Below are 25,577 nucleotides of genomic sequence, written 5' to 3' on the forward strand. Positions count from 1 at the left end.
GAAAAAATCCCGAAAACTTTTAGTATTTTATAATGCTTTGCTATCATTGCAAAATGAAATTGCACGGTAAACAGCAGCACCGTGACCCAGATCAACCACACAGCAGTATAAAATCATAACCGCAGCTTACCTTGGAGGCCATATTGTATATTTCCAGAATATTTCCAGAATATAAAAATCTATATTTAACTGTGTTTATCCACCTAACTAATGAAAAACGTCTTAAATCATTTAACTTCATTTATTCTCTCAGCTGTCGTGGTTTAAAGCTGAAACAGGTAATCCATTCATTATACAACAACCAATTAAGAGAGAGATTCCACCCAAAATTTAAATTCAGAAGCTCTGATTGGTTTATACATCTGAATCTCTTGAACCAGAGTTGTTTTGCCCACAGAGTGAGCAAAACGAATGAATCTTTAACATAGATAAGAGCACAGTTTTCTGATTCGATCTCAATGAATAATTCATCCGAAAAGAGTCGTTTCGTTGTTAGGTTTGGCGTGTTCGTTCACTGAGACAGTTTTTGGCCTCACATCATTCTCGGACTCACGCAGTGACCGACACTCCCCGCACTCACGCGGGTGCTTTTGCTTTAGGTGGTGAAATAAATTTGATGTGTTGACACCTTTTGTCGTCACAGTATTTTTGCACGTTTTGCAAATTACAGTCGTTTGTTTGGAGTCTGACCTTCTGTATCCGAAAACCTTCCACACTAGTGATGTAGCTCCCCTTTTAGGGATTAGTTCGTCCTCAGTGCTAACTCAGGTACTACTCTCTGCATTGGTCGCCATTATTTCACTGTTACGAGCTTGAGAGCGAGTGACGCACGTTTGCTAACAATATCGCGATATGGCAAAAATCATATCGTATTTACAACTATACCGGTATTATCATAAACGATACTATATCGCCCATCCCTACTGCGTATTGTCTAAAAACAGTTTTAGAAATGTTGAATAAATCACATGCTTTGAACACCTAGCTAAATAAATGTTATTAGAATTATAGAATTCAAATCGCTACCATACAATGCGTTTGGGTTTAAGTCATAAATTGCTTCTGAGCTCTGAGGCTTGCATGGAGAAAGCTGGAAAAGAAATGAGAAATCAGGAGCCACCCAAATAAATTTGCTTGTTACCTCTTTCCCAGTGAGAACATGTCGAGCTAGTTTGACCTTGGCGAAATTCCCCTTTCCGATGGTCTTCAGAAGCCGGTAATTACCAATGTGCGGCTGCTCATCAGGTGCAGCAGGCAGCGAGTTGCCCCCGCGAGACATGCTGGACCGCCCGCCGACCTTAGAGTCGGAGTTAGCCTGCAAAACAAAACACAACTGGATTAAGAATGTGATTTCTTTTTGCTCAAGAAAAATAAAAAGGCAAAAACTTTTTTTTCTTTTCTTTTACACTGCACAGCGGACAAATCAGTGGATTCTGGAGTTTAAAAAAAGGCTTATAACAATTTCCAGATTCGTTTTTTTTAATTCCCTAAGCTAGTCATTTCCAATTCCTGATAGTAAATCTGCTATCACTCACACAACCCCCATCTGATCACAGTTTACATTTTAAGCATTTAGCAGATGCTTTTATCCAAAGCATCTTACAGTACTGTGACAGTATACAGTCTAAGCAATTGAGGGCCCAACAGTGGCAACCTGGCAGTGGTGGGGCTTGAACCTGAAACCTTTTAATTACTAGTCCAGAACCTTCACCACTAGGCTACAATGTCCCAAGTTTGGTTTGTTTGTTTGTTAGGATTTTAACGTCATGTTTTACACTTTGGTTACATTCATGACAGAAACGGTAGTTACTCATTACACAAAATTAATCAGTTCACAAGGTTATATCAAATACAGTCATGGACACCTCACTTGCATGTCTTTGGACTGTGGGAGGAAACCGGAGCACCTGAAGGAAACCCACATGGACATGGGGAGAACATACAAACTCCACACAGAAAGGACCCGAACCGCCCCACCTCGGGATCGAACCCAGGACCTTCTTGCTGTGAGGCGATAATGCTACCCACTTAGCCACCGTGCCGCCCTCCCAAGTTCGGTAATATGATGAGTGTGCTGGCACAGTCGTGGTTCTGTTCAACCGATAGATCAAGACTGCTGTAGCCATTGAACTGCAGAACAGGGTGTTTATAACCTTACAAGGTTCCCTGCAGGGCACATCTGGGTTAAACACCAGACCTTAGGAGTTGCTATAGGAGCAGAGACACAAGTCACACAGTCCAAAAGCAGTTCCTGACCAGTGTTCAACGTAAGTTTATTAACTTGCTTCAGCTACAGTCATGAATCATGATCATCACCGTTAAATGTACTTTGGTAATCTGATAATGCCAAAACACATGGGGGTACATGAGTCAGCTAATAACTAATATTAACTTGTAGTACAGCTGTTAGTTTATTGTGGCATACTGACAACGTAGTGTTAGGATTATTTTAGCTTCTAGCACTCAATAAACTATTTTAAAAAGCAAGAAGTGAAGTAAAGCTAATGTCAAGTGTAACATACACTATTTTAATACACCTGATGCATCTTTATTGCTGTAATATTTTAAGTGGTTTTAAGGCGTTCTAACTGTGCTGTATAACTGCTAACAGCAAATATTATTTTTACCATACCTGATTTACACAGTTGCCCAACAGTTACTATTCAATATCAGTGCTTTGTGTTAATACTATTGTGTAGCTAGCATGAGCATACAACAGAGCTTCATACACAAATGCTCCCAATCCCATCATACGCAGTCTAGTAGGGATGTAACGATGCACCACAAGTTAAAAATCGATTCACATGTGTAACGATTCAAATCGGTTAACATGTATAACGAATCGATATTCACTTTAAACAGCAGAGGGCACTGGCGCTATTCACCTCGCCTGGTTGACGTCACTACAGGGTTGCCAGGTTCGAAGTTTTCCAGCCAAATGTATTTATGTGAGGATACCTTCTTTATTTGTATTATTCATTTATTTATTTGATGTGGGATTTATTTCACAAAAAAGGAAATGTGCAGCATTGTTTTGCATAGTTTGTACCTACCTCAAAAATAAAAGGGCATTCATTATTTAGATAAATAAAAGATAAGCACAAATACAGTATTTTATTTGGAATTTGAAGGAAGGGGGGATGGTGGTAAGGGTAAAAATTATGGTGGCTCATGAGGACAGAAATCTTTGGGGCTTTTCCCTCCTGAAATGTTTCCTAAACATATAAAGAGCATTTTTATATTTATTTATTTTACTATAAACCAACAGCCTTACAGAAAGTCAATGACAAAAACAAGTTTGATCAGCGAATATATATGACAACGTTAGGATTTGAATCCTCATCCCCTGGATTGATGCCCCAAAGCCCAAAACGTTTAGCCTACGTAAAACTGCATACATTGCCAAATGCATAAAACAGCAGCATACTGCATTAAAAAATTGTACAGTTGGGTGTCCAGGTGGCGCAGCGGGATATTCCGCTAGCACACCAGCGCCGAGATTCTGAACTCCTAGGTTCAAACTTCAATGGTCGGCTGGGCACCATCTAGCGGGCAAAATTGGTAGTGCCTGCAGCAGTCCTGCTAGGGCGGGATGACCGGACTATGTGGGTGGGATGACCGGACTATGTGGGTGGGGTCTTCAAACTCTGTGTGAGGACCCTGATTGACAGACAGAGAGGCGCCTGTGCAGAGTGCATAGGCGAAAAAGGGTTCCGCTAAGGGCTGTGCGCAGATCGGAGGAGACGTGAGCAGCAATATACCCACCTCGACTGAAATCAGAAATCCCCCAGCAGCGGAAGACAAATTGACTATGTAAAATTGAAAGAAAATGCATAAGTAAAATAGGAAAAAAAAAGTTACATATTAATTTAATATTAATAATTTCATATTTAAGAATATTTCATGAGATACATTTAGGAGACGCTATTATCCAAAGTAAGTTTCCCTTATGAACAAATACAATCCAAGCAATTAAAGGTTAAGGGTTTTGTTCAAGCAGCATGGTACCTTTTTGTACCACCCTTTGAGTTATTCTAGGGTGCCATTTAGGAGGCATTTATGGGCTACTGTATAGCATAATGAAAGAAAAAATATATTGTTTAAAGCATACTAAAAAGTATTTTGGTAAGTCGGTCCCAAACTTGGACTGTATAAATGTGGTCTTTGTCTCCTTACACAAGGAACTTGATCCGAACCACTCACATCTTTTCGGGTGCCAAGTCACACAGTGAGCGTTTGCTGGCGGTAGTGAGTGTGGCGTGTATCGCACAGCTCATATTCAAAACCTGCAGTCAGACAGCAATGCAGCTCTCGCCTTCATGCAGCACTGACCTTCACCTCAGCCTGCGCTGATCTAGACTTATTTATACGACCTCTGTGTGTTTCACAAACAAACATCAGGAACGACACCACCACACAGCCAGCGTATCTCTGAAATTAGCAGAGAGTAACAAATCTACACACAGGAACAGGAAACTTCTTTCTGATAGCTAAGAATCTTCAGTCATCAGTTCAGGGCACAAGAGAAGCCTGTCTAGAAGTGACCCACTAGACAACATGTAATGAAAAAACAAACACAGACAGGCAAACAAAAACATGCACAAGACCACAAGGCAACTCTTGTCCAGTTGTGTGTGTGTAAACCACAGAAAACATCTAGAAGAACGGTGAGGACAGACATGTTCACTTCAAAGGTGCTAAAGGTTCTCCTAACAGTTTAAAGCAAAAGCCGACATGCTGATAGCAGAGATGAACACGTTTACAGTCAAAGGCTTACATACACTTGTAAGGACATGCAGGGCAGTCTAGGGGTTTCAACAATGTCTGCAAATGATCTTTTTCTGTGACTGAATGATTGGAATTAGGGCTGGACGATATGGCTATCCGTTTTATAAGTGTCATTTTAGTCTCATAAAACTTTTTCAAACTGTATAACCACCAGTGATGTCGTAGAATGATTCGAATCTATTGAACGGCCCTTTAAACTGAAATGAAGGAATCGATTCGCGCTTCTGGGAGTCGTTATGTATATACGGCTCTTTAAAAGGAACCGAGCTAAAAGATCCGACTCGCCATCGCAGAATTCACTGCAGCAGTTTCCCAGACGCGATTTCTTTAGCGTTTTTATTTTACTCAATAACGGATCTTATTTAAAATGTAGCGAATTACAATTCTTAATACAACACATACTTAAGTAAAAGTAAAATTACAGGCTGTGAAATCTATTTTAAAAAGTACAAGTACACAAAAAAACTACTCAGTTACAGTAACGCGAGTAAATGTAATTTGTTACTTTCCACCTCTGATCTTAACCAACTTTAATCCACAACATGGACTGATTATTATTTATATGTAAACATTTTCAAACAAAAGTGCTTAACCAGGATAAAGAATATAAAAAAGTGCTTATAGTTGCTGCAGAATTTTCTATATCAGGTGTTGTGCTTGAAGAATACAGAAAAAAAGAGTATTTTTTCCTCTTATCAACTATTTCTACTGCTTCTTTTTAAACTGTGGATGCTCGTTCACTCACAGCTATTGAACTCATTTAGCCACTAATATCCACCGTGTTGTAGGTGGTGTAATCAGAGCCGTAACTCTGGCTTCGTGCCTGTGGCGTACGTCATCACGCACTTACGTAAGCATATTGATCGAATTTGTTTAAAAATCATATCACCGTTATTGAAACATTTTCTATCGCGATATATATCGATATCGAATTATTGTCCAGCACTAATTGCAATGCATTTTATTTTTCGAAAAACCTTAATGAATATATGTTTTTGATTAAAAAAAGAGAACCCAGCATGGCAGGTGATAAGAAGCAACCGCTTGTGCTGATCGGGAGCTTGTGCAAGTGGCAGTGGATTTGGATATGACAAGATTGGGATATATTTATTTACTTAAGATTTTACACCATGTTTAACACATCTGTGTCATTTATGGCATGATCGGCCTAATATATTATATTGTTTATTATTTATTGTCTTTATTTTTTTAGTCCATTAGATTTTTAGATTTTTTTTTTTAATGCATTTTCTCCCCATTTTCCTCCCGATTTTAGCGCACTCAATTTTGTCTTCCGCTGCTAAGAGATACCAGATGGCATCCGAGGAGAGCACATCGCTGTAACGCCTCTTCTGACACGTGCACAGCCCTCCTTCTCGCCCATGCATTCTGCACAGATGTCTCTTCTGCCAATCAGGGTCCTTACACAGCGTATGAAGATACGGTGGCCAATTAGTATCTGCTGCAAGCACTGCTAATTATGCCTGCTAGATGGCGCCCAGTCGACCGGTGGCAACACCGAGTTTCTAACAGATGAGTACAGAAACTCGGTGCTGGTGTGCAAGCGAAATAGCCCACTGCGCCACCTGGGTGCCTTTTTATATTTACTTTTTATTTTTCATAAATGCAAGGAAGTTTAGGACTGTTCTTATATTTTTCTGGGTAAGGGTGATTGGGAGATAACATTATGTGAACGAAGTGCACTGCTTGCCACCTTTGTGCATTTGGCATAACTAAATTAAACAGATAGACTTTATGGCCAAAGATATGACCATTGAAAACATTGTTAGATAAGTTAAGTATAAAGGACCATCCTCAACCCTGCTGAACATCTTTGGGATGAACTGGAACGATGATACAAGGATAGGCTTTCACATACAACACCACAAATGCTATTTTGTCTAAATGAGCAAAAATCCCCTCTATACCCTATGGTTTTGGAACATCCTGGTCTATTGTCCACATGGTCATGCGGTGATTAACTTGCTGATTCATTACACAGTGTGGCAGCCCTAAGTAATGCACCGCACCTCTTTGTCTCTATTTTGCTTTGTGCTCAGGGTAAGTATAACACTTTTAATGGGCTTTAACAGAATGTCCAGATGGTTGTGTTTACATACAGTGTGAGCACCCAAGTTGAAATGTGACCATATACATGGCAGGATTTGGTCACACAAACTGGCAACCAAATCATCCATGCAGTAAGAGTTTCCAGCAACACAGGCCATTTCCAAAATCCCAGTGTCTGCCTGGCTTTACACAGTCCAGCAGGACTCATCCTGAAATAGAACACACACGCTAGCCCTTCTGGGGGTCCAGGCAGAGAGGAACTTCTTCCTCCGACAACACAGCACAACAGGAAGTGGTGTAATTTGTGGAAGTAGAGTTGAAACAGATGAGAGAAAGATACAGGCAACATGATCCAGGCCGTGTACGGGTCCGGAAGCAACATGTCTGGTTTTGTCTGGAGGATTGGCTTTGGGAGTAACAGGGAACCCGACAAGAAGTCAATTTCTACAAGCTCTGACATGCCAAGACAGCTGGAAAACGACAATGGAACCGTATGGGGGTGATCACACTAAAGACACTGAACTATAGGAAAGGTTTCTTAAATTTAACAGGATTCAGAGAGCATGGAGGAAAAAGTAGCATTTTTTGAATGTGTGTGGGCACAATTTGGACATGTTCACTGTGGGGTGTACTCACTTATGTTGCCAGCTATTTAGACATTAATGGCTGTGTGTTGAGTTATTTTCAGAAGACAGTAAATCTACACTGCTATACAAGTTGTACACTGACTACTCTAAATTATATCCAAGTTTCATGTCTATAGTGTTGTCCCATGAAAAGATATAATGAAATATTTGCAGAAATGTGAGGGGTGTACTCACTTTTGTGATACACTGTATAACTTCAGTCGCCAAAAGCTTGACGAGCACTCGTTGCTGAGTAGTTCACACATAGCGACTGAGAGCCGAATTTCGACTGCCAAAGCGAACGCCGAGTTGCTCCCGAGCCGGCAAATCTAGCGCCGACCAGTTGGCGAGCGAAAATCAGGGCAACAATCATGTAGTGTGAACTAGAACAAACCAGTGGTAAATTTACAATAAAATGAAACATCAGCATATCAGCCATATCAACTGTTTTGTCAGGTAAGACTGAAATCAACTGTGTCTGCATTACACAATCAGTCCACGTCCTGCAACCCGGCTTCAAATGGACACTCATTTTTTTATGATTATTGTTCTAAAAACTGGTAGACCTTCTCAAACACATTCCAACGCTCACATAGTTTCCAGGTTATTCCAGGTCAGTAACAAAATGTTTTGAGCCGCTGGCTGCTATAGTAACAGCAATGTCACCTCAGTAAACGCAGTGTCCTTGAAGCCTTGCGTAATCAACAATTAGCCTGGATGGGAGTTCCAGCCTACACAAAAACCAGTAGCAATTATTTTATCGAGCATAAGATGAAGGAAACCAGAGCGCTGCTAGATCGTGGGAAAAATAATTAAGAAATTTATGATATGAGAGTTTTGTACTGTAGGGACATGAACGTGCTTGCCAATAAATACCTTACGGCGGTGACTGTATGTCATCTTTCGAAAACAAACATTGACACAAATTGTAAAAACAAAAACAGCGACACCCTATAAACATCCTTCTTAATACTTGCTAGTGACAGACTGGACATGTCCATCATCTCTTAGGTTTTTACAGCATGTAGTCTTTAGCACAAGGCAAGGAGCCACTGAACTTGGTGGGTAACATGGCAAAACCCTTCTATATGGAAGAAAATTAAGAAGCTAATCACAGCACTGTAGGTAATCAGCGCTCACGCAAAACTGCTGGAACCAGCACCTAAAAAGTAAATTTGGTAAAACTGTTAAATAAGTGCACTTTAGAACCAAAAAATGGAAACATTTAGTATTTAATTTCTGGTTAGGAACTGAGATTAACTGAGTTTAATGCCTAGTTCACACTACACGATTTTTGCTCGCAGACTGGTCGGCATTAGATTTGCCGGCTCGGGAGCAACTCGGCATTCGCTTGGCAATCAAAACTCAGCTCTCAATCACTATGTGTGAACTACCCAAGAACTCGATCCGAGCGGCTCGCCGAGTGCTCGGCGACCAAAGAGAGATTTCTAGCTTGTCAAAAATCTGGATCCAAGTTGCGCGACTGGCAATGAGTGGTATGTTGAACAGCCAATGAGAACGCAATATACGGGGTGAGGGGAAACGCAGGGAAGAAGTTGTAAACAGGTGGGACAGGGGCATAGTATAGTTTATATCAGAATACATCAGCACACACACAAGTTTAACAGTATTTCTGACCTTATCGTTCTCTACAAAACATAACACCAACGTTGCATTGCAAAAAATATTTATTAACCTGCAACTCACTTTAGAACAATCCATGCTGTTCACTCGCTACTTGTTGACGTGCATTTTTGGACGTAGTATCATTAAACTTCTCGTCATGTGACAAAACGTAGTTTGGGAGACCAGAGAAGCTCGTTGTTGGTGATAGATGGTGCAGTGTGTGACCCCCTATCGCCGATCAGTCGTGTAGTGTGAAAGCCACACCGACTTGAAAGATTCTCGATTACAAGAGATTAGGGCTGGGTATCGCCACTAATTTCCTGGATCGATTCGATTCCGATTCACAAGGTCCCGATTCGATTCGATCTTCGATCTGATTTTCGATTCAATTTCGATTCAACACATTTAGGCATATGAGTTACATTTTTATTATTATTTTATATGTCTGACACGCTACAACAGTGTATGTGTAATGTAAACATACACCTGGCTGTTGCACAGCTTATGCCAAGTTCACACTACACAACTTTCTGATTTGCCGGGTCGCTGTACAGTTCACACTGCACGACTGATGGGTGATGGGGGGGTTTCACATCTACACCATCTATCACCAGGAGGATTCTCAGATGAGTCTGTCTGGTCTCCCAAACTACGTTTTGTCACAAAAACACACGTGAGAAGTGACGAGGGGTTTAATGAAACCACGTCCTAAAATACACTCCAACAAGTAGCGAGCGATAAAAGTTTGTGCGCTGATGAGCAGCGCAATATCAAAGAGAATAAAATAAAGGAATCTGAGTGGATTTGGCAACACGACCAACAGGGATTGTTCTGAAGTTGGAGGTTAATAAATATTTTGTTTTGTAGAGAACGATAACTATATTACGCCCCTGCTCCACTTGTTTACAACCTCTCCCGTGTGTTTCCCCTCGCTGTTTCACATTGATTAAGAGCCGAGTTGCTCCCGAGCCGGCAAATCTAGCGCAGACCAGTCGCAGAAAATCAGGGCAGAAATCATGTAGTGTGAACCAGGCATTACTGGAGCTTCTGCCATGCTGAACTGATGTGCAGGTCAGATCTCGTTGCACGAAAAAACAGCGGCTGGTCACGCGAGATTAAAGAAGGTAACAGATTTCCGTGTACACCGTAAAAAGGGGCTCATTTAAAAGATCGATCTCGCGTTTATATGAATCGATATCGGATCATTCAAATAAAGATCGATTCGAATCGAAAAATCGATTTTATAAACCCACCCCTACAAGAGATCCAGTCATGTAGTGTGAACTGTACAGCGACCTGATGACTTGGAAAGTCATGTAGTGTGAACTTGGCATAAAATTCTAATTTCTATCGTTTCAGAAATAAATACAGAATTGCAAAAATTACCAGTACGCACAGCTAATAAGAAACAATCACAAAGTTATTGCTGCTGGACCCTGATACTGCCAATCGGTTCACCAGCGTGTCCCTAAAGAACCTTAAGGCCTCGGTCCGATGACAAACCCAAAAGTATTTTCAGAACCAAAGGAATGACAAGATGAAAAGGGCGAGTTCTTCTGTGGTTCACAGACTTCTGCAGTGGTTTTCCAACATCTGCTGAAATCAGTGTAGAGCAGTTTATTCTGAGCCACACCCAATCAGCAAACAGAAAGGCCGGTCCTTCTGCCAAAGATTAACCTAATGGAATTATCTTTAAACTGAATAAAGATACAAAAGCACAGCCACAAACATACACAAACTGTACTGTTAAACCCACTGTACCGACTCAAGGACAACAGCAGAACGGTGTAGGCAGATTAATGTGGGATAAAAGAAAACACCCACACAAAGAAAACTGAGTTACACATGAACTAGCTCTACCTGTCGGCTTGAAAAACCTGTTTGCTTAAAGACATTGGGATCATTTTCTTCCCCGGAAGGCCATACGCAGGATACACCCACTGCCTCAGTCAGACGTCTACAGCAGATTATCTTGTGTATACCTGCAACACTAGGTTAGACTAAATCCTTACCAATTTATAAACCAATTGTGAATCAACACTTTTACAATCCTGACAATATCAAGGATAAGATTTTTTTAAATAGATTTAACCAACATGGCTTTCAGCTCACCTTAAGCTTGAGTAGTGTTTAAAGAAAGCTGTCTGCCCTTGATGGAAAACTAGTGGTGTTTTATTCCAGCAAATGTTAAGAGACCTGTTAAATAGATTTTTTTTGGTGGAAAATGTATGCCTGAGTTCCTAAAAATAAGGGGGGAAAAAACAATATACAAATGTACACCGATCAACCATAATATTAAAACCACCTCCTTGTTTCTACACTCACTGTCCATTTTATCAGCTCCACTTACCATATAGAAGCACTACAATGTTCTACAATTACTGACTGTAGTCTATCTGTTTCTCTACATAATGTTTTAGCCTGCTTTCACCCTGTTCTTCAATGGTCAGGACCCCCACAGAGAAGGTATTATTTAGGTGGTGGATGATTCTCAGCACTACAATGACACTGACATGGTGGTGGTGTGTTAGTGTGTGTTGTGCTGGTGTGAGTGGATCAGACACAGCTGCGCTGCTGGAGTTTTTAAACACCATATCCACTCACTGTCCACTCTATTAGACACTCCTACCTAGTTGGTCCACCTCGTAGATGTAAAGTCAGAGACGATCGCTCATCTATTGCTGCTGTTTGAGTTGGTCATCTAGACCTTCATCAGTGGTCACAGGACGCTGCCCACGGGGCGCTGTTGGCTGGATGTTTTTGGTTGGTGGACTATTCTCAATCCAGCAGTGACAAGTGAGGTGTTTAAAACTCCATCAGTGCTGCTGTGTCTTATCCACTCATACCAGCACGACACACACTAACACACCACCACCATGTCAGTGTCACTGCAGTACTGAGAATGATCCACCACCTAAATAACACCTACTCTGTGGGGGTCCTGGGAGAGTCCTGACCATTGAAGAACAGCAGTAATTGTAGAACTACAAAGTGCTTCCATATGGTAAGTGGAGCTGAAAAATTGGACAGCGAGTGTAGAAACAAGGAGGTGGTTTTAATGTTATGGCTGATTGGTGTAAATAAAATAGAACTTAAAAATAAAAATTAAGTTAGTACTTTGTGTAAACTTGTTTTCTAGCTAAACCTTTAGCTAACTGCTAAATACGTTCATGAGCTACGAACCAGATAGCTTCCTGTTGCTTCAGGCATAGCTCAGCTCAAGTTCTCTAAAGTAGCACATCATAAATTCACACTATTTTGTTTTTAAGGAACAAAACAGTCAGAAACAATTTCTCTCAAACTTATGATCCAGCAGGTTTTGGCACATTTATGAAAATTTGCACTGAATGCACTAAGGAAGGAAATGTTCCAATAACTCAGTAACCAAAAACAGCTGAAGCAATCATTAAAATCCAAAGACAGAAACATGTAAACTTTTTAACCAAAATAAACAACTGAATTTGGTTTTTCCTGGCAGCATCTCTCAGAATTTGCCCATCACAGTGATCAGCTGTTAGTGCAGCACTTCAGCTGCCTGTCGTCTCACACTCTGCACATCCAAATACACCACGGCAGCTCTCAATTACATATGACTTCACACTTCTCTCTCTCTCATTTTACACACACACACACACACTCACACACAAGGATAATAAACACAATTTTGCTACTGTGGTGCCAAGGTTCCCTGACCATGTTCGAAGAAACCACAAATAAAGTTGTCGTCTCTAAACAGCATCCATCAAAAAACTAACTAACCAACTAAATAAACAGATTTGAATTATTATTAGTAAAACCCTTTATAACTTAGTGTCAGGCACTTTTCAAGATCAAAAATACAGACATGCAGTAAGATATATATTTATTTATTTGTGTTGTACGCCACTTTATGCACACGATTGTGTTATTTATGGAATGGTCGGTGTTATGTTTAAGTATGTTTATATTTCTGTTTTCATTTTTGTTCCTGCCGGGACGTTTAGAATTGCTCTTGTTTTTTCTTGGTTGAGGGTTTCTTTAACAGTTTCAGGTATGTGTAGCTGTTGTCTCTCTGGTGTATTTGGGGCATTCGATCAGAATATGCTTTATTGTGAGCTGTGTTTGACATCTTTCACATGTTGAGGGGTTGTCTCCTTTTATTAAGTGCTGGTGAGTGATTTTTGTATGACTATTCTACATTTTGTGTGTTTAACCTGGTGTATTCGTTTTCCTTGATGCATTCTTGGCTTGTTGCCAAAATTTGGATGTATCTCATGTAATTTGCTTGTTGTCTGTGTGTCCCACTCAGTTTGCCATTTTTCTTTAATGTACTTATTTATTAACGGCTCGATATCTGTAGCAGGGATTTGCATTATTACCTTTGTGGCAAATTTATCTGCCTTTTCATTTCCACTTATTCCTCTGTACCATAATACCCAGCACAGTTTAACATGCAGTAAGAAGCCATCATTCAACTACTTCTGTTTGCTATTTATTATGCTTCTATTGAGTGCATCTACTTCAAATCTTCTCACTATGTAATTACAAGCATATGTACGCTTTAAAAGGCCAGAACGTTTAGCCACTATATTAAAAATGCTTGAATAATAAACCGGTTACATCCAAGGTAACAATATGAAACTCATCAGAGTTTCATATCAACAATTCACACATTAAAAATTGTGAAACATTGAATGTGGTGGTAATGTAGAACAGCAGCATGGACATAAACACAGTGTTCAGTGTTTAGAATGTACAGTCAGCAAACAGCTTTCAAACAAATGCTAACTAAACAACAGAAATTCAGTTGGTATATTAAAGCTGTTCCTGACAACATTAGTTTAGTTATTATAAGATAAGCTGATTTATACCTTTCTATAAAGGAAAACATCCACTAGAGATGGACCGATCGGAGTTTTTGGCACCGATTCCGATCTCCTTTCAGGGACATCGGCCGATAGCCGATTCCGATCGGGGGGGGGATTAGCAGTAAATAAACTTAAAAAGAGCCTCACAGTAAAGATAAACCGGAGCAGCGCGCGCGTGTGTGTGTTTGTGCCTTTAGAAGATACGCTTTGTTCACAGTATCGCTATAAGTGATTCATTGATTCATGAGTTGATTCGTTTTTATGTGAAGCGTAAGTTTCTCTTCTCAGTTATCTCTCCGTGTTTACTGTTATTAATTAAATGTCGTGGTTTTAAATAAACACCAGCTACTACAGAACATTTTGTGTGACTCTCTTACATTAAAAAGCTTAATTAAAAAGCTTAATTAAACTGCTATTACCACAGATCTGTAACCGATTGTCAGACTCGTTCCGTCTAAGGAGCTAAAAGTTTTCTGATCCTAAAAGTTCAGCAGATGATCCTGAACTAACGAATTTGGTAATGAATAAACTTTTGCCTCGGATTGGCTCTGTAACGTGTTCTGTTCTCATCTACATCACAAGTAAGAACCGCTTACGATTTACCAAAGTGAACCAGGAGTTTATATAACTTGCTGATAGAATCGACTCAGATGTGACCGGGTTGAATTATCTTATTAAAGTAAATATTACAATCAGCAAAATTACATCGTAAGAGCTTTCACGATGGTTTCTGTACGATGGTTGATGAATGGTGATGCGATGGTTGGTGCTTCGTAGCTCAAAGTCTGGATCAATCCACTGAGCTGTTAACATGGTCTTTATATATCACACGATCGGATCGGCTACTTTTAGGAAATATCGCCGATCGCCGATAGCATATTTTGATTAAAAATCGGCCGATACCGATTCGTAGCCGATCAATCGTTCCATCTCTAACATCCACATTATTTTGTTTATTATAAAAAAGTTACACACAGATTAACTTTGCAGAGTTTAACATGCAGTTAGGCTCCATACTGATGTAAACAGGCTTGACAGTTGTGAGTTGACGCATATTAATGCTGCATTGAAAACAACAAAAAAAAGTTTTAGTGCAAATAGCTACTGGTGTGTTTCTACTGGTATGTAATACGTAGCTATCATGCTGAAATTTAAGAACAATATATGTAACATTTTAATGGAAAGACGTTGCATCACAGCAAACACCTTAAACTCCCGTCAGTGTAATTGGTTTAAGTACATGGTAACTGGCACCACACATTTTCCCCAGATGAGTTTGCTTGCAACTAAAGCCAGCCTCACAGGATGCACACATGCATTATTATATAAAAATAGAATGTTGTTAGCAAAACAGGCTGTGCTGCACCTCCATGAGTTAAATGTATTAAACAGAACTAAAGTTACAGGTCATGAACACACCTGTTGGACTTGCGAAAAGTAAGGGTAAAACAATTACTTGAAAAAGCTGTTTGATCGGAAAGCAGCAGAAGTAACAGTTAACAATAAGCAATAAAGTGTACTGCAGTCTTTTCTGTTCCTACCCGTCTCATAAAACTACCAAAAAAAACAAAAAAACGCATATACTTACACAGAACAATAGTATCAGTAAATACGAACATGACTCCTATAAATCCTGAATTTTATAATGTATAAAATTGTTTATAGACATAAATCCTGAATAATTTAGGGCTTGGTTTTAGAAAGACTGATGAATTTTCCTCCTATCTGTTTTGTTCAATAAACATATTTGTTTACACTCCTAGATGGTAGAAAGCAGGAGATACAGGCAGCATAAACACATGAGAGACTTTGATCAAAGCAAAATCATTATGGCCAGACAAATGGGTTGAAGTATCTCTGAGACAGCAAGGGGTGCTCACAGACAGCCATGGTGAGAACCTGCCGACAGCAGGATGAGGAGGGACAAGACCTGAACAGACAAGTTAATGGGCGACCAAGGCTCATTGTTACCAGAGAAAATGAAGGCTACTGGTACAGACTAACAGAAGAGCTACTGTGGCTCAAATTGCACATCATTTTAATGTACCACACACCAGACTCCTAGAGATGTGTTCAGGAGTCAGGGGAGTTGGTGAATCAGAGATATAATGAAAGCATATTAGGCTTGTGGTTCTAATGTTTTGGCTCATCAGTGTATGCACTGCTACTTTTCTGAAAACCAGTGACATAAGCATAAAGAACATAAATCATGATGAAAAGAAGAGGAAAAAATAATTAAAAGCAATAGAAGGCACACATGCACAAGCAAAGGAGGGTAAATAAAAGAAATGTGTGAGCCAGCTTGTCGATTACCAGGGTATTAATATCACTACACGGCTATTTACAGACTGGAGCAGTAGCAGCCAGAGCTCAAATAAAGAGCAGCTGAACCCTCCCCTCGTCTCCTCTCACTCGCCCCCATGACTAAACCCCAGCAACATGTTTTGATTTCGTAGGTAACGGACTCCCTGCTCAGCCTTCAGGCACCTTTGTTTAACTCCCTACTTATGGGATCAACAAAGAAAGAAATTGGTTTAGACCACATAGGCGACAACAGACCAATATCACTTAAAAAAATGACAACATTGGCCTGACACACTCTATAGTATACACCGATCAGCCATAACATTAAAACCACCTCCTCGTTTCTACACACAATGTCCATTTTATCAGCTTCACTTACCATATAGAAGCACTTTGTAGTTCTACAATTACTGACTGTAGTCCATCTGTTTCTATGCATGCTTTATTAGCCCCGTTTCATGCTGTTCTTCAATGGTCAGGACTCTCCTTTGACTGGTGGATGATTCTCAGCACTGGAGTGACACTGACATGGTGGTGGTGTGTTAGTGTGTGTTGTGCTGGTATGAGTTGATAAGACACAGCAATGCTGATGGAGTTTTTAAACACCTCACTGTCACTGCTGGACTGAGAATAGTCCACCAACCGAAAATATCCAGCCAACAGCGCCATGTGGGCAGCGTCCTGTGACCACTGATAAAGGTCTAGAAGATGACAAACTCAAACAGCAGCAATAGATGAGCGATCGTCTCTGACTTTACATCTACAAGGTGAACCAACTAGGTAGGAGTGTCTAATAGAGTGGACAGTGACTCCAGCAGCATTGCTGTGTCTGATCCACTCATACCAGCACAACACACACTAACACACCACCACCATGTCATTGTAACTGCAGTGCTGAGAATAATTTACCACCTAAATAATACCTGCTCTGTGGGGGTCCTGACCATTGAAGAACAGGGTGAAAGCAGGCTAAAAAAGTATGCAGAGAAACAGATGGACTACAGTCAGTAATTGTAGACCTTCAAAGTGCTTCTATATGGTAAGTGGAGCTGATAAAATGGACAGTGAGTGTAGAAACAAGAAGGTGGTTTTAATGTTATGGCTGATCGGTGTATAACAAAAATAATAAAACATGGGTGCTCAGGTGGCATAGCAGTCATCTAGCCCACCACCACTGAGATCCAGATTCAAATCTTAGCTGTGCTACCAGCTGGCTGAACATCTACATAGACATGACCGGCTATGTGTGAGAAGAGGGTGAAGCCATGTAATGGATTGGTGTTTTCCCATTGAACCGGACCTGCCCCAAACCTGGACCAAGATAAAGTAGTTGATGAAAATGAAATAAATTAACTGTTTTCATGAGAGCGCTGATGTCATGGCAACTCGCACCTACTCATTGCTGAGGTAGTGAGACTGCATAATGAGAAAACAGATGACCAGGCTTAATTTTTGTGGTCGCTTTATTCTGGTCAAAGTCGTGGCAGGTCCGAGTACCCTGGACAAGGCACCAATCCATCACAGGGCTTTAGCCACCCCCTACCAGCCAGCCATTAGCACCTAGTGAGGTTTAACCATTTTGCAATAATGCCATGAGAAACAGGCCTAACTGTCATTTTCAAACACTCCAGGAAACACTGAAATTAGCGCTAATCACAGCAAATTAATAAATAAAATAAAATCTTAATCTAAGATTGATTTGCCTTAATTCACCCTGTGATTTACAATCCAAAGTGTCAAACAGCATAAAAAAACAGCCCTCAGGGAGGACAGTCCAAAACAAAACAGCATGTATTGTACGATAAGGCACTATAGGCCTTATCATATACACAAGTCTTCACTGCAATTCCATTGGTCCACGCCCAACTTAAACTGGAAATGTCAGTCCAGACTGAAGAAACCTGGTAGGTAGGGGAGGAGATGAATTTACCAAAACAAACAAAGGATTTCCTTATGAATCAACCACATAATCCAGAATAAAGTTCAACCAGCTGACTAGTTCAACCAAGAAATGTTCCCACACATTATTCACATTGAACATGAATGCTCCGCAAAATACACTAGTATGTAAGTATGTGGCTTTTTTGACGTCACACTTCAAAACAATAAACATTACAATAAAGTTAGCTCCCGTATTTCAGCTATAACAGCCTCCACTCTTCTGAAAAAAAGGCTTTTTACAAAATGTTGAATCGTGAACATTTGTCGTGAAAAAAGCATTTGGAAGGTCAGGCACAGTTGCAGGACGAGAAGGCCTAGCTCGTGGTAGACATTCCAAGTCTTTTTAAAGCTGTAAAACCAAAGAAAACTGTGTAGCACATAGGATGCTGATTGGAATGCGTCAGTAAAATCACTTTAGCACGCTGCATAAAATAACAACTGCCTGTCATGATAAATGTTAGCTTTTATCAATAAGTATATTTACAAGACTGTGCCAGCTAAGTAGCAATCAGAAACAACCTTTTCTACAGAGATAGATTTGGCATTAAATGTAGTCCTTAGATTGAACAACTGAGGAAAAGGAATGATGCAGAAATGTAGAGTAGCAGGATGTTTTATTAATACTACTATGTAGGGATGTAACGATGCACCACAAGACAGTTAATAACCGATTAAAAAATTCCACGATTTAAATCGATTTGACATGTATAATGAATCGACATTCACTTTAAACAGCAGAGGGCACTGGCGCTATACACCTCGCCTGGTTTACGTCACTCGCACTATACACCTGGTTGTCAAATTGGGCTTAATTCAAAATTGTTTTGTATACCTCAGAAATAAAAGGGCATTCATTATTTAGATAAAAAAAAAGATAATCACAAATACAGTATTTTATTTTATTTTTTAAGAGAAATAATAAAAGGAAACTGTCATAATTTGTCTTCAATTTCAGTTTAAAAAAATCGTATCGTGAACCCAGTATTGGAAATCGCATCGCATCGTGGGTAGAGTGTATCGTTCCATCCCTACTGTTATGTCACAATTATTCAATCTCTACATAATATTGCTGATCTTATAACCTACCGCTGGTCTGTATGAGCTAAAGTTGGGTTACAACATGATAACTGAGAACTCAACAACCCTTAAGCTGTATACAGCTGTAATACAATTAACCTAGAGATTCAACGGTTCAAGGTGTGTTACAACCATTGTGAAACCTAAGGAAATGCCACAGAAGCTGAGAGATAGATAATTTCATTGCACCGAAAGGGCAACGGGTACAAGACTTCCAAGAGAGACCATCAGAAGTATTGTCCAGAAGTCCTAAACCTATGGCACAGCAGCAAAACCAACCTGACCATAGGGGAAAGCCCAAAATTCATTCCAGAGGCCTTAGTAGTCTCATCGGGGATACAAAAATAAAACTCTACGCTACAGCAAAAGACTTATGGGATGAAATGATAAATGCTGAGACAAACAGAGATGTCAGTGGCAACCATAAAATCACTTAAAAACCAAGGACTTCATGGCAGGACTCCACGATGCACACCACTCTTAAAGAATCCCGGAAAAGGTTAACTGAAATAAACCAGAAGAAATTTGGACAGGCCTGCAGAGTTCTGGGAGACAGTTCTTTGAAGCGACAAATCAAAACTGGAACAGTTTGCCCATATGGATCAGAGGTTTGTCTGCCGCACGAAAGGCGTCTCTTATGACCAGAAGAATGGTATCACCACAGTCAAACATGGATGATTATGTCAGTGATTATGGGATGTTCCTGCTGCAAGAACTAGATTTTTTTACCATAACCATCATGGATTTACAAAAATGCCAAGGTATTTTGAAGATGAATGTTCTGACTTCTGTGGTGAAACTGAACTTGCTGGAGTCTTGCGGTTCATTTAAAGTCCAGTTATCACCAGTCAGAGACTTTTTTTAGCTAGGCATAAAGTGTTTAGTTACTGTACCATTGGCAGAAAACTCTAGATACCAAATTTGGCCAAAAGGCCAAAATATAAACACCAGCAGTTGCTTTAAAGCTTAAAGCTCGCAGGTCTTTGGACTGTATGAGGAAACCAGAGCACCCGGAGTAAACCCATGCGGACACGGGTAGAACATGCAAACTCCACACAGAAAGGACCTGGACCACCCCACCTGGGGATCGAACCCAGGACCTTCTTGCTGTGAGGCGACAGTGCGACCCACTTAGTCACCGTGCCGCCCTTTGTGACACAGTAAACTGAACTGATGTAAGACGGGTTTGCAGTTTAAAGTCAGAGCAGCCAGGTTTGTTTGTACCGCTGGTAAGATGCAAATTTTTCAAAAGCTCTCCTCAAAAGTAATCTTTTTGGAGTTTTGGATAGGCCGCCTTAACTACAATGTGGCTCAAGATAGCTTCTTAATATTGACGTAAACTGAACTTCAACAGAATCTGCGTTTTAAAGTTCATATGCAACAAAGAACCCGCTCACATTTAGCAACTATGTGAAATAGATGGATGTAAAATACAAAACACATCTGGTTTGTTTAGCAATCAGCTGAACACATTAATTTACTTTCCAAGCTGTAAATCCAGTGCTGTTACTACTCATACTCACCCAGGAAACTGGCAATTCAAAGCCAACATTTCTGCCTAATAAATCATGACATGAAACCGAATCAGCAAGTATGAAGCAATAAATGTCCATTTAACCACGCATGTGAGCAAGTCAATCAAATGAAATGTTGCTACATGCCCAGGCGCTCAACATGACTACTCGAAATGAGTTATTTCCCATTTCAATTTCACAATTCCTAACATAGACCTCCGCAACTTACTATGTGTAGAAAACTTCCTTTAATCGGTATGGCTAATTTTAACAGAAGACAACAGAGGTTTATGATGTAAACTACAACTTGTTAAGTCATTTCAAGTTCATTCAACTTCCTCTACATTTTCATTTTATTACGATTATGAATAAACCTTACAATCTTAGCACAATTTTATGACTAACTAGGGAAATCCCAGTTCCATTCTCTATTCATTCTGTTTAGGAGATATCACAGCTCTTAGCAATGGCAAAATCAAAACAAATTTGATTTTGACACCCACAGTGACACCAAGCCGACTAAAAGCAAGCAAGCTGTGCAAACCGAGAAGGTGGTGACGGATTGATCAAAGGCCCTTTAGATGCTTTGTTTATGTACATGATTGGAGTAATGTCAAGGGCTGTCACAGTTATCACAATCACCTAACAGCAATCATTTTAGCTAATCATGATTATTTCAGGTTCCACAATCCTACAATTCAGGCTTAGTTTCAGTGTGCATACACCAGTTTCTTTCAAGTAAGTCTGCTGCCATTTTAATCCAAGCAGAAAAAAACTTTAAATCATGAACAACTAAAGTATTAAATGTTAAATTTGATACATTTTATCATTTCATGGGGTGCTATAAGCTTGTTGGTTATCAGTTTGAAATATTTGGCAAAATTTGTATCCTTAACACTTATTTTTATGTCTTCACACAAACCGAAATGTAATTCAACTGAGTAAACTTAAAAAACTTTTTTTTTTTTTTTTTTTTTTTTTTTTTTTTTTTTTTTTTTTTTAAAGTTGTCAAACTGGCCCAGTGAGAAAATGTAAGAAAGATACTAGGTGAATTAATTACCAGGGCAAAGTTCCAGGACAAAAACCACCGTTAATCCAAAGGAACATAAAGGCTCATCTTACATTCTGTTCTGTGGAACTTTTCGGAAAACATGGGTTCCCTTTACACATGGTGTAAAACTTACACACGTTCTGATTAGAGATCTCTAATAATAGTGAAAATACTAAAGGAGAACGCTCAATCATCAGTCCATGTTCACAGCTCAAGCTCAGTTAAATTATGCAATAAGGACAATAAACTGAAAAACATTAGCAGGTCCACATCTGAATAGATGCCATCGCTACGCACTAGCGAAAAAAGGCAGTTTATGTTAGACAGACCTCGAAAGTGGCTTAATTAAAGCAATTCTGCAAAAAGGAGTGAGCCACATATTCCTCACAGCAATGCAAAAGGCAGATCCAGTTATCAAAGGTGTTTGGGGGTAGCACTGTCGCCTCACAGCAAGAAGGTCCTGGGTTCAATTCCCAGGTGGGGTGGTCCGGGTGTCTGCGTGGGTTTCCTCCGGGAGCTCCAGTTTCCTCCCACAGTCCAAAGACGTGCAAGTGAGGTGAATTGGAGACACTAAATTGTCCAAGACTGTTTGATATAACCTTGTGAACTGATGAACCTTGTGTAATGAGTAAATACCGTTCCTGTCATGAATGTAACCAAAGTGTAAAACATGATGTTAAAATCCAAATAAACAAACAAACATAGACAAAGTAAACCCAAGAGCAAAAGCTTCTTTTCTGTACGGGAGCCTCAACCCATTACAATTTAAAGCTTGATTGACTGTGGACAGTGTGATCCTTGTTTTAGCTGCTTTTAAATTATAGTGCACCTGTTTTTGGATTACATCTCACCAACTGAAAAAAAAAGTTTCTTTTAGCATTAGGTAACAGGTTTGAGTTTTCTTCACAACAACCCTGTATGTATGTTGACAATGTTTGACTCTTTGTAAACTTTTGACTAACTGTGTTGTGTATCATTACAATCACCTGTAAATGTCCCAATATAGTGTGCATCATATCAGATCATAAAACTTAAAAAAAAAAAAAAAAATCTCACTCAGTGCTAACAGGCTAATGATAGCTTGCTAGTCGTTAAAGCTAAGCAGGGAAGTGATGTGACGTTTGCGTTAGAAACAAGCATTCTGAATGACTTACCTGGCCGGATAAGTGTTCAATCACCGACAGCATGTGGGTCCTAATGCGTTTCGAACTGTTTACGAGTCGAACTGTTCTTAAAATACAATCATCGGTGTTGTTGGTGTCCGAAGTCCAGTGCCAGAAGTCCAATACCAGATCAGTTTAGTCTGGACCAGCGAGCAGCTCTGAAGCCGTGTTTTGTTTTTTTTTGCTTGCAAGTTTACTCCGACTAGTCAAGTCATAGTTAGTCGGCTTGTGCGGTTTAGGAAAAAGTTATCACGTTGAAAAGTAGTAAGTGTAAGAAATGACGGGTGTTGTTGAAGGCACCCTTCGACTTCAACAAGAAGCCTGAAACAAATAACTAGCTGGATATCTGTGGAAACAACCCACTTTAATACTTAGTGTGCATTAACGTGAGCAAAATCTAATCTAAACTAGATAACCTAGATTACATAAAGCTAGGTTAGTTTAAAGAACATACTTCCTAATTCCCGACTTGTAACTCGAGTCCGAGGATCAAGTTAGGCCAGGTGGGGAAAATCCAGGTCCCTATTTAAATGAACTCAATAATCCGCCGCGGGTTGAGTTTCAGGAGGTGAATTTAGAAATACTGATTTCTGTACCAGTCAGACAAGTAATGATATCCTGTCCAAAAACTTTTTGAATGAAGTTACCTAGCTTGGTAGCTAATAGGCTAGCTAACGTCCCTCCAGTCAAAGCAGATTCATTCAGTTCAGCGATTTCCAGAATCAAATCCACGGTTTTGATTCCAACATGGTGAGCGTCAATACTTCCCTGGGTAGATTGTTTATCCTATTAATACAATTATCAACTGAAATCAGCTATGCCTGATAATCAGGCAGCAACAACGTCATATCGATACTAACAGCGGCACTGCAGTTCAACAGCGCTGCCTGAAAACAACCTGCTGCTTTACCACCTAATGTTAACAGATCACCGAGTCCTAAACGATCCCCGATCTCCGAATCTCTGGTAGTGATTAATATCCAGCGGTTCTCCGAAGTGTGGAGAATTGATCGCTCGTAATATCGATGAAGGCCGAACGAGAGCTGAATACAGTACAGAATTAGATTGGGTGGATCTGGGCGGCACTGCAGAGCTCAGACGCCGCTGTTGTTTGCTTTCAACAGAGCAGACTGTGAATCCAGCCTCCCATGCATTTCCTCAGCTGGTAGCTTTAAAATAAAAGCCCTGTGCAGCTCGTTCAGAACGTAGCTACAAGGAAAAATTGGTAAATTATTTGAACCTACCTTAAATTTTAATCTAGTCATTAATTGAATCATTCGTGGTCAGAGTCGTAGTGGTTCCAGGGTCGCAGTGGGCTAACAAACCTGGAGGACAGAAGATATACTTTATTTGTCATATATACATATACAGGTGTACAGTACAATGAAATTCTTTCTTCGCATATCCCAGTTTGTTTGGAAGCTGGGGTCAGAGCGCAGGGTCAGCCATCGTACGGCACCCCTGGAGCGGACAGGGTTAAGGGCCTTGCTCAAGGAACCAGGAGCCTGGATTTGAACCGCCAATCTTCAAGTTGATAGCGCAAAGCTGTACCCACTAGTCACGAAACCTTCAGTCAGTCACTCACACCATGGGGCAACTCATGATAACAAACCCACACACAACAGTCACCTAACAGCAATAATTTGAGCTAATCAAGATTATTTTAGGTTCCACAATCCTACATTTCAGGCTCAGCTTCAGTGTGCATACACCAGTTTCTTCTGCTTAATCCAAGCAGAAAAAATCTTTAAGCACTTATATTATTAAATCATGAACAACTAAACTATTAGATTAGATTAGATAAGATTCAACTTTATTGTCATTACACATGTACAAGTACAAGGCAACAAAATGGGGGTAACTGGGGACAGAGTTCAATATGGAGAGAGCTCTGGGGAAAAAGCTGTTCCTTAATCTAGTGGTCTTAAATATTAAATAAAGCATAAAACCTGCTAATATAAAACACATTTTATAATTTCATGGGCCGGTATAGGCTTGTTGGTTATCAGTTCGAAATATTTGGCAAAATTTGCATCCCTAACACTTATTGTTTAAGTCTTCACACAAAACAACGAAATGTAATGCAACATCCAACTGAGTAAACTACTTTATTTAAAAAGTTATTGAACCGGCCCAGTGAGAAAATTTAGGAAAGATACTAGGCAGAAATAATTACCAGGGCAAAGTTCCAAGACAAAAACCACTGGTAATCCAAAGGAACATAAAGGCTCATCTTACATTTTGTTCTGTGAATGGATTAGTTGAAAGTGGAACTTTTTGGAAAACATGGGTCCCTTTACACATGCTGTAAAGCTAACACAACATGCTCTGATTAGAGATCTCTAATAAAAAATCCCAAAGGAGAACACCCAGTCATTAATCCACATTCACAGTTCAAGCGCAGTTAAATTATGCAATAAGGACGATCAACTGAAACACAAAGAGCAGGTCCACAACTGAATCAGTGCCATCGCTATGCACTAGCGAAAAAAGGCAGTTTATGTTAGACAGACCTCGAAAGTGGCTAAATTGAAGCAATTCTGCAAAAAGGCGTGAGCCACATATTCCTC

The 25,577-nt window shown here is 39.9% G+C and overlaps 1 protein-coding gene across 7 annotated transcripts in view; it reads right to left on the reverse strand.

The window, feature by feature from the left end:
* mark2a (MAP/microtubule affinity-regulating kinase 2a) overlaps positions 1-24,076 on the reverse strand; it is a 53,681-nt gene extending 29,605 nt beyond the window's left edge. For 3 of the 7 annotated variants that reach the window (XM_063012254.1, XM_063012257.1, XM_063012253.1), the window contains exons 1-2: positions 22,999-24,076; positions 1,142-1,315 (exon numbers count right to left, since the gene is read on the reverse strand). In XM_063012254.1, the coding sequence (XP_062868324.1) occupies positions 1,142-1,315; positions 22,999-23,031 (207 nt within the window). In that variant the 5' untranslated portion in view covers positions 23,032-24,076. The remainder of the gene's footprint in view (positions 1-1,141; positions 1,316-22,998) is intronic. The other 4 variants (XM_063012256.1, XM_063012255.1, XM_063012258.1 and 1 more) reach the window with 2 other exon arrangements.
* Between the last annotated feature and the right edge of the window lie 1,501 nt (positions 24,077-25,577).

Source organism: Trichomycterus rosablanca, chromosome 16 (genome assembly GCF_030014385.1).
Source record: "Trichomycterus rosablanca isolate fTriRos1 chromosome 16, fTriRos1.hap1, whole genome shotgun sequence".
NCBI lineage: Eukaryota > Metazoa > Chordata > Actinopteri > Siluriformes > Trichomycteridae > Trichomycterus > Trichomycterus rosablanca.